At 34.2% G+C, this 10,175-nt stretch overlaps 2 protein-coding genes across 4 annotated transcripts; one reads left to right on the forward strand and one right to left on the reverse strand.

The window, feature by feature from the left end:
• The first annotated feature begins 761 nt into the window (after positions 1–761).
• On the forward strand, positions 762–6,382 carry LOC129886670 (AT-hook motif nuclear-localized protein 1-like). 2 transcript variants are annotated; one of them, XM_055961456.1, is made up of 6 exons: positions 762–1,065; positions 1,786–2,167; positions 2,923–2,990; positions 4,799–4,930; positions 5,421–5,588; positions 5,731–6,382. In XM_055961456.1, the coding sequence occupies exons 2-6, from the start codon at positions 1,822–1,824 to the stop codon at positions 6,007–6,009; spliced, it is 993 nt and encodes a 330-aa protein (XP_055817431.1). In that variant the 5' UTR covers positions 762–1,065; positions 1,786–1,821; the 3' UTR covers positions 6,010–6,382. The 2 variants fall into 2 exon arrangements, with proteins under 2 accessions (XP_055817431.1, XP_055817432.1); XM_055961457.1 differs by lacking the exon at positions 762–1,065 and adding an exon at positions 1,160–1,246.
• A 101-nt stretch (positions 6,383–6,483) lies between these two features.
• LOC129886671 (protein cornichon homolog 4-like) lies at positions 6,484–9,444 on the reverse strand. Of its 2 annotated transcripts, none has more exons than XR_008766238.1 (5): positions 9,285–9,434; positions 8,444–8,625; positions 8,217–8,339; positions 7,976–8,097; positions 6,484–6,690 (listed from the first exon to the last, which is right to left on the reverse strand). XR_008766238.1 is itself a non-coding variant. In XM_055961458.1 (5 exons), exons 1-4 carry the CDS (start codon positions 9,354–9,356, stop codon positions 8,070–8,072), a joined length of 405 nt encoding a protein of 134 aa, XP_055817433.1. In that variant the 5' UTR covers positions 9,357–9,444; the 3' UTR covers positions 6,484–6,690; positions 8,042–8,069. The 2 variants fall into 2 exon arrangements, 1 of the variants encoding a protein (XP_055817433.1); XM_055961458.1 differs by having other exon boundaries at positions 8,042–8,097; positions 9,285–9,444.
• Between the last annotated feature and the right edge of the window lie 731 nt (positions 9,445–10,175).

The following is a 10,175-nucleotide window of genomic DNA, read 5'->3' on the forward strand; positions in this document are numbered from 1 at the left end:
ATTTTTCAATTCTATTATTATTTATTATTTTATTTGCTTCGATTACTATATTATTTATTATTGCTATTATTTTTTCTACTTTAATTTTAGCTTGACTTCTATATTACCATAATTTCTTTCACTAATAATTATTATTATGCTTTACTTGAATGGATAATTTATTAAAAATATTTTCTGTATCTTCACAAAATAAAAAGAAGGGTGTGTATTTATCATCCTTACCACACCCCTATTATAAAATTAATTTCTCGTTGTATTCAAAAGTCTATTTATTCATTAAATTTTGTGTACGGTGAAAAAGTTGCCATTTTCACGAAAATAGTGATATTATATTTCAGAAAATTGCAAGTACTTATTAGTGTCTATTCATATTGGACATAATCAACTACTCAAATATTGGTGGCATTGTTAGTAATTAATCTCGAGTCCAGGGGCATAAATTTAACATCCCACATATACCCTTCCTTTGAAAAAAAGGACAAAAAGTAGGTCAGCGGCAAGAAAAAGGTTGACCGCTCTGACAACCTTTTGGTCCCCTACTTCACTTTTTCAGCTTTTATTTGTACAATATTTAATCCAATTTTCAAAAAGAAACTTTATCTTTTCCCCCATATTACCTATTATTTGATCATCATTTTACCAAAATACCCTTCTCAATAATCATATCAACCATTTTTTAATTTCTTTACTCGGACTTGAAATTCATCTTAATCATATTTCATTTCTTTTTTTTGGTTTTAGTGCAATTAATAGTTTATTGCTACTAAAATGAAAAAAAATTAACTTTTCTTGTGAATTTGCATTGCATTCAGAATTTTGCTTTCCACTCTTTTTTTTTGTTTTTTTTTGTTTTACATGTTGTCTTTGTCTTTAAGGTCTTAAAGAAACTGATTTTTTTTGCTGACCGGAAAACTGGTTCTCTTGCCGGGAAACAGCCATTTGTTTTCATCCTTAAAACCACCAAAAGTTTTTTTTTTGCTTTATCAATTTTTATTATATAACCATTTCTTTCTTTTTTTCTTCTTTTTTCAGTTTGTAAAGTTTTGATCTGTGATATAGAACAGTGTAAGTCAAACTCTACTCTCACTCTTTTTGTTTGTTTGTTTTTAAATCTGTTTTCTGAGACTAGTAACTTTGAAAATTTTCTTGTTTGTTTTTGCAAGTTTTAAGCTCTGAGTTTAAAAAATCTTTTTTAGTCATAGCCAGCCATGGCCTGGTCTTTAAAACAGCAAGAACATTCTTTCTGGTCTGTACTTTGGTTCTTGAATTTTTGTCAATAGAAAATAGGAAATGTTGGTTTATTCAGAAATTCTATTAGGCTATTATAATATACTCTTCATGTTGTTCTTTCTTTCTTTTTTTTCATCCGTATTTTTCTTTCTTGGGTTTTCCACAAAGTAAAAATGTTGAATTGCCATATTGTGTTTTTCAGTAAATAATGGAAAAAGTTGTCTTTTTTTCTTTTAGTTTGTTCTTTGAGGGTTTCTTTTTTTTGTTTGTGTTTCTTGAAATGTGCAATGATGTTGGTTGAGTAGTTGCTCGGACTTTTAAAAAATAATGCAGCACCCGAATCCTTCAAAAAATGCGTGCCTTATATTCGAATGATCCACACACACCTATCGACATTTTTAAAGAGTCGGATAGTTTGAGTAGTGCAAGGATGTAATATAATCTTGTGTTGATAGTTCAATGTATTTGTTAATTCTGATTTCAAACTGAGTTTCCATTGAAGCAAATTTAAGAAAGCTCACTTCTTTTACTCTTTTTATTTTGTTTTGTTTACAGTTGCAACTTGCAAAGCATTAATATCTACTGAAAAAAATGGAGTCAAGGGAAACCATGAATTCTGGAGTTACAGTGATAGCTTCAGAAGCTCCATCAAACTATCATATGGCTTCAAGAACCGAATCTACTCCGTTACCGCCTGGAACATCACTGGTGATTACACCTCCAGTAGCTACTGGCATTCTAATCAGCTCAGAGAAGAAGAAAAGGGGACGTCCTAGGAAGTATGGGCCTGATGGGGCAGTTGCAAGGACACTTTCACCTATGCCCATTTCAGCATCGGCGCCACCAACCTCCGGCAACTTCTTGTCGGAGAAAGTGAGTGTTGCCCGTCCTGCGTCGGAGAAAAAGCCTCGAAACAAAGTGGGAGCAGAAAATTTAGGTAATGTAGAAGTTTTATGGCTTTGATTCTAGCTAGTGCGTTGGAAGTATGTGTTTTTAGTAGGGACCTGGAATGTTGGAATCTTGGATATGGAGTACTATTGAGGTTTTTAACATGAATGAAGTTAATACAATTACCTATGTAGACCTGGGGCTTGAATTAATTGTTCATTTGGCAAGTTAGTGCTAATTATTGTAGTTCTCTGGGGGACCATATCTGCTTGATTTCATGATGTTTATATCTACTTTTTTTCTTTCATTTTCGTCTTTTCGTGGTTTGATCTACATTTTGCCAAATGAGATATAAGAATTGATTTTGTAAGCTACTAGTGATTGATTTAGCTTTAGTCCATCAGGAGGACATGATTTATATGGCCCTTTTGCCACAAAAATAAACTGTGGTAGAGAAATGTGCATGGATTCCGTTTGAACGGGGAGCATGATCTAGATGCTTAAATTTCTCCTTGTTCATAGTGCAAAGGAAAAAATAAATATAATCCTTGTTTTTTGATTTACTCGGCCAGCTTTTCTGAGGTTATCTAAAGGTTAGTAAGGAAAATATAAAAAAGAAGAAGTTGTTTTTCCTGCATTTTGTTTTGGTTGCGTGTAATTAAGTGTGAATCTTGGCAGGAGAACCTAAGTAGCCTTGTCGAGATGCTAATTATTTTTTTCCTTATTAGTTACCTTCCCTTTAATGATATGCCTCTAGTTAACAATGCAAGTTTTGCAACTAATCACCGAGATCTCATCTTGTAGGTGAATGGATTTCATGTTCCACAGGTGGCAACTTTTTGCCTCACATGATCACTGTTGAAGCTGGTGAGGTATGTTTGGTTGTACCAGGCATTGTTTTAACATATAGAAAAGTTCTGTTTCGTCTTCTCTTGTGGAATTGCTGCCTTTTCCTACTCTTTATTTACTGGTGAATTATATTTCATTCTCTTGGAAGTCATAATTTGCAAAAGTGATTTCAACTTCCTTTGCTGAAAAGTGAAGAGTGGTTTAGTAACATGTTGTGATACTCATTATCGTCTTTACATCTCAAATGCAATATTGAGAATCAAAAAGGAATATTGAACTATCATTGAGAAATTCAAAACACTGAATTTGATGAAGTGTCCTACCAATAAGCAATGTCTAGTGAATATAGATACCAGTAAGTCCATAATATACTTTAGGAGTTCTCTCTATAAGTTTGAAGAAAAAGCTCCTGTAAATTTTTTATTTGTTGATTCGTAAAACAATGCAAACATTCAAATGCAAAGACAAACTCATTACTAACTTATCCTAGTAATCCTGCTGTGTCAATTTAGATGTTATCTATATCTGGTCGAAAGGAATTTTATCATGTTATTAATATAGAACGAGTAAGAAATATTTCTAAAATAAAGGGTGGAAGGAGTAAAAAAATGGATTGATTGTTGATAAAACTATTGGGCAAAGGTTAAAATAATGTGTACAATTTTTATCAGTTTTTGGCTATCAAAGAGTGAGCTGCTTAAGGAAAGAGGGATCAAGTAAATTTGCTTAGACAAAAGTTGTAGTAATACTTCAAGCATTGCATGACCTCAGCGTCAATTTAAATTGAGTAACCAACAGTTCCAGTGTTTTTAGCAAATCACAGCTGGGGGCACGAGGCAATAGTTTACTCTTAAAACTTTACTATTTACTCTTAAAAGAATTTAAAACTTTAAATTGAGCAACCAACTGTACTAGTGTTTGTATTCTAATCTAAAGAGATTTCACACTACTGAGTATTGGACTAATTGTCCTAGTGGCACAATGGCGTTAGCAGTTCTGCTTCTTTGACTACCATTTGTATTCAGCTGTGTGATCGGTGATTTGCACGGGAATAGTAGGAGGGAGTGGTACATATAAATAGCATAATTTAGGTGTTAGTTGCTCAACAAGATATTTAAGTGCTTGCAAACAATGTGAATTTTCAAACTGGATATGGTTGTTCATGCAATTATTCTATACAGTTAACATGTTTGAAAAAGGTTCTCGAAACTCTTTCCCCGAGTCTGTGAGATATATAGGTGTAGGAGTAGATCTCAAATGACAAAGTTCTTGCAAATACCATTTGAGCATAGCTTGAGAAAAAAATGCCATGTAAGAATAAGGTCATGCACATACGATTGTTTTTGTTGGTGGGGGGGGGGGGGAATTGCCGTATAGAAATTGTAAATTTTCATATATGCACTAAATAACTCCACAAAAGTTTGTCATTTTTATCCTCTTAAATTACAAACTTAGTTGCTTAGTGTCGGTGTATGCTCCAGCTACTTCAGCTTCGCTGCCAATTATAATTCATAATTTTTTGGGAATTTAATATAAAAGAGTGATCCTTTTCATTTCCCAGTCAGTGATTTTTTATAGTTATTAGTTAGTAAAATGTTCTTCAAGAACTTCTACAATTGGAGCAACCATCTTTCCAATTATAATAAGCCAGTTTCTGCGCTCCCATGGGAGTAGTATGCTCTAGATATATACATCCTGCAACTAGAGTTGTCTTTTGTAATTAGAATTTCTAACCAGGACTTATTAATACCACCCAACTTCTTCTTTATGGTTTATTCCTCTGTTACTTCTCCAGATCAGAAAAGTATTTACTTTTTCATTGGCTGTTTAGGATGTTACCATGAAGATAATCTCATTTTCTCAGCAAGGACCTCGAGCTATTTGCATTATTTCTGCTGTTGGTTTGATATCAAATGTCACTCTACGCCAGCCAAATTCATCAGGGGGGACTTTAACTTATGAGGTTGGTCATTTGTGTGTTCAACATTCAATGACTCTAATTTGCATCACATCATGATGGTTATTAGTTTTCTTTATCAATGGCCCACCCTTTCTTTAAACAATCTCAACAATCGAACTTAAAGATATAGAACTTATCATACTAGAGATGGATGCACGTTTGACAAGACAGGGTCCATATTTTTCTTCTCTTTTCCATCAGATGTCCTATGTGAGAAATGTCCATAATAGATAGGCGATGAAATGAAATTAAAATTTTGCGATAATATCTCATTGTCTCCAAATTTTTGTAACACAAATAAACGAGTAGTTGAATAAAATGTGCATAAATGGAGCTGAACGAATATTGAGAATTCATATATCCGACCCCAACTAGTTGGGGATTGAGGTGCAGTTGTTGCATTAGGGCAAAAAAGAAAAGTCTCATTACTGCTTGGTGTCCTCCATTACATTTGATGAGTAATCAAAATTCCTTTTGCAATATTGTCGTGTAGGGTCGATTTGAAATCCTTTCCTTGTCTGGATCCTTTACTCCAACAGAGTTTGGGGGTTCTCATACTACTAGCAGAACCGGAGGAATGAGCATTTCTTTGGCAAGTCCTGACGGTCGTGTTGTAGGAGGTACACTTGCAGGACTTTTAATAGCTGCTAGTCCCGTCCAGGTAGACTATTTTCTATTGCAAGTATTCTAATATTTGCCATGACATTTTTGCACAATAAAATTTCCTGTTTATGTTCAGCAGTACTAGAGATTGGAGTGATCAATCTTGTGCTTAAGTTCTTTGCTCTTTAAATATTTACTAGGTTGTAGTGGGCAGTTTTCTACCAAGCAACTACCAAGAGGCCAAGCCAAAGAAACAGAAAGCAGAACCCAAAGCAATAGCTTATGCAACGGTCTCTCCTGCTGCGCCCCATAGCTCTAATATGGAGCCTAGAAGTTCCAATGCACACGTAAATGTTCCCGGAGCTGGAACTCAAAATGTTATTTCTTCCATTCAACCAAATCACTGGACCGCTATGCCATCTGTTCAAGATTCAAGAAAGTCTGCTACAGATATTAACATATCATTGCAAGGAGAGTAATCCAATTCCTCGACGTGAATTCATTACTAGATTCTGAAGCTCTTCACACGCGGTACCTGAATAATATAACCTGTCTGATCAGCTATAACTTTTGTTAGGATAGAATCTGTTGTTTCAGCTGAAGAGCATATATGATTATGGTGTAGTTGCAGATTTTTAGTTGTAGGGAACTTTGAGTGCTTTACATTGTTTGGTTAAAAGTTGAAGGTTCGTAGTTACACTCAAATTGTGACTCTCTTTTGGGTGGTTTCAGAAAAACCTTGTATCTCAAATTCTGTAGCTATTATTGTTCTCTAATATTATGCTAAAATGGAAATGTGTATGAACTATTACAAGTATATAACGTCAAGCTCAAATTGAAGCTTGAGTTCAAGATTGAGCTCATTTAAATAATCAAAGCCAAATTGATATTAAGACAGTTTTATCAAGCTTATATGACTTGAGGTTGAACTTGTTTAAGATTCAAGGACAATATCAGTCCGTAATTTCTTTCTATTTGTCAAAGTCTTGTGAGAGAGAAGAAAAAAGTATCAGTAGGTAAAAAGATAAACAGCATCATTGATAGTATCTTAATAATCTACTATTAATATGTTTTCCCTAGTTGAGGACAATCAATCCTATCCTTAAATTGGATTAAGTTCTCTTGCCCATCCAATCAGCATCATCCTTTCATCAATGACCCTGAGAAAAAGTAGAAAACAAGATTTAGAAAATAATTCCACAGGTTAATGCCACTAATGGGGTCTTTTATAATTGTAGTTCCCAGAAATGCCAAAAGGTGCTTTGCAAGTGTAGCTCCCAGAAATGGGAAAGTGTAGTACATCTTTACTAAGTTAGCATTTCACGACTTAAAAAGTAGTACTAAATCCTAAACAGATCTGCTTTTCTCCCCTTTTTTCTTCTGGTGGGTTCTAACTTATAAGTAATCCACCAGTAAGCCATCATATGTTATGGTTGGAGTGCTGGGACATCTGAGGAAGGATGAGAAAAGCACTTTTGCCTATAAAGGATGTAATTGGTTGGGTAATCAGCGCCCCCCCCCCGGTATAAAGAGCAATTCTGAACAAAATTTTAAACCAAATTGCGCTTAGAGCAAATGCCAGATTTACCACAAGCAATGGCAGAGGCTAACTAGCTTTCCTAAGAATGATTATTTAGAGTTCTATTAATTTTGTAAATTCCCTTGTACTTCAAACAGAGGACAAGGAAACCATTTTGGTCCTACACTACCCGTCGAATGTGATCAAATCTGGTCAAAAAAAACAAACTGTCCAGGAACTTTAACTCCAACTATATATTCCCATAGAAACTTTGCACAATTGAAAAGGTAGCTCAAGGGATTAAGTAAACATTACCTATTAGAATCAATCATTTGATTTAGACAGATTTAAAGTGTCCCACCAGGACCACCACTTGTTGCATAATGATACACATGAAAGCTTGAAACTTGCAGAATACAAGTACAAAAGTGGAGACCATAACTTAAAGCTCACCCATCATGAGTTTTTTAAAAAATAGGCATCAGTAATAGTACCTATATTTCACATAAAACATCATTATATGATTTAAATAACACCCCTTATGTGGATTATAGCATGGTTAACAATACTTGGAAACTTTACACCATGAAAAAGGTAAAAAGGGGAAAAAGGTAGTTGAAGGGACAAGTGGAGCCGCCATTACATTTTGATATTAGGAAGTGTAAATGGGAGTGAAGAAGTGAGTGTGTGTCTGGTTTGAAGAGGTAACTATACTCCATCTTTTGCACAGTAAAAAGTTAAATCTACAATGACCTCGGGTCGAAACCAAAATATTACTTGTTGAAGTCATGAGGATATATTAAATCTAAAAACAACAAAAAATAGAAGAAACTAAGAAAACTTGAAGAGCAATAGCTCTTGTGAAAGCCAATACTGGTTAAATGAAGAGGAAAATAGACATGTTGAACAGGTTGAAGGAAACACACCAAGTTAATGTCCTCCATCTTTTTTCTTATGCAAATGCCATATAACAGAGAAAGGAACTGGGGAACCTCAGTTGCTTCAGTAATTCCTCATTCTTCATTCTGCCACAATGCTCCAGACCATACTATATTCACATACAACATTAAGACAAACAGCTAAGGAAAATAAGGTTTACAAGTACCTAAAAAAGTGGAACAGTTTGTATGAAAAAAGAAATAGGAACAACTCTCATTGACACCGTACCAGATTATAGAAAACGCAAGAAGTATCCCAAGGTATCCGAGCTTAAACAACCGAATCTTCTTTTCCCATGGTAGCTGATTGAAAATCTCAGTTACATCTAGCAAGTGGCGACGATCGGTATAGCTAATCAAAAGGTTAACATCTGTTGTCAGACCATTTTGTGATGCCAATGACAAGAAACAGCAGGAAGGGGTTAGCAGTGCTACATACTTTATTAAAAGACTTACACTTTGACATCATAATATAAGTACGGGAGACAGACCAGACACATTAACCAATGCCCCATCACAAGATGTAGGAAGCATAGTGCTCCTTGAAGAACAAATTCCGGAACCACAAGTCTGTTAATCTCGGATGCTGAATCATAAGGGTTGACATAATCATATTCAAGGTCCGCCAAGCACATGACCTGCAGTAAATAAATCCAAATGCAATATTTTCTGACCCTAAAAAATATAAATAGAAAAGAACAATAGAAATGAGAGCATTGAGTAGAAAAAAGTGAGCAGCTAATGATTCAAGGTTAACAACATTGTGCCCAGGAACTTTGACCAGTAGATTCAACACTTGACATATTCGTCACATACGGATTTCCAGGTCAATTCATACAAGACGATGAGACCAAAAGAGCTAAGAATACTAACTTACAGCATCATCATCCATGAAATGAAAAAAAAAACTCAGGATAACAAACAAGCAAGTCAAACTGTTTCTTGATTGACATGCTTTGTTAAGCTTCTCATGTTAATCTCTATTCAACAAATTACAGTCTGAGGATTTTTACTGTTTATTTATTTGATAAAGTGTTAATGTGAATTACATTGAGTAGTAGTATTAGATTTAGGGTCCATTGATTTAAATTTGGAATTTCATCACCTCAAGTTGTAACCATAATTCAGTGAAAATTATTTTCGTTCAAGTTCTCTTCCCCTTTGTACAAGCTTCAAAGGGCAAAGTTATCATTTTTTCCAATTTCAACAGCCAAAAGATTTACAAAGGCGCATCAAATAGGGAATAGTATTAATTCATATAGAGAGAAAAAAATGGGTAAATGCAAAGAGATTAAACCTGGTAAAGTACTGCGGCGAGAACGGCAACGAGAAGGAAGAAGGAAAGAAGCCATGACAGTAGATCGCCCATGGCCCCCTTCTCTCTCTGCTTTCTTAGCTTTCACTTAATTCCGCAATAAAACTTATTTTTACATTAATTAGTAGTAATATATAATGTTTGATTGACTTCTAAGAAAAATATCTTAGTGTCACAATATTACTAATAATTTCTGAGTAGTTATAATTCCTTTGGAAGTGTAGAATAACAATATGGGATAGTTTGGTATACCGAATAAATTATTTTCAGATTATAGTTACCGCAAATTGAATGGAATAAGATGGATTTATAAATTTATCACATGTTTAATCATGTATATGCCACCTGACACCTCATCACACGATACCAAACAATCCATGTATAGTACTACTTTGAACTATTTTTCTTGAGTCGGGAGTCCATCGAAAACAACCTCTCAATCTTTGACAAAGAGGAAAGTGAGAATTATTCTCAAGTCTTTACTCGGTTAATGAGCTGTAGGGTTTAACTAACTATTTATATACAATTATTAATTTTATTATTTGATCATTTTTTTCTAAAAAAAATATTTCAAGATATAAAGGTCAATATGTCATCCTTTCATTTTCCCACTATACTAGTTAGTGCGAAATCAAGATTTTCATTCTAAATAAATAAATATGTAAATATGTCAAGGGGATGCAATAAAACTTTCTGTATACAGTGTAATTTTTTAATCGATTAAAATTCGCAAATGAAGCTTCATCCAATCAAAGAATTCTAGAGCAGTATCGGAAGGATGTGCGAGTGGCCACTCTAACAAGTTTTGTTGCTGCAGAGAAAAATTAAACGATGAGTAAATACTTTAAGAGAATAGTCAAAACATACCTGAAC

The sequence above is a fragment of the Solanum dulcamara genome, chromosome 4 (genome assembly GCF_947179165.1).
Source record: "Solanum dulcamara chromosome 4, daSolDulc1.2, whole genome shotgun sequence".
NCBI lineage: Eukaryota > Viridiplantae > Streptophyta > Magnoliopsida > Solanales > Solanaceae > Solanum > Solanum dulcamara.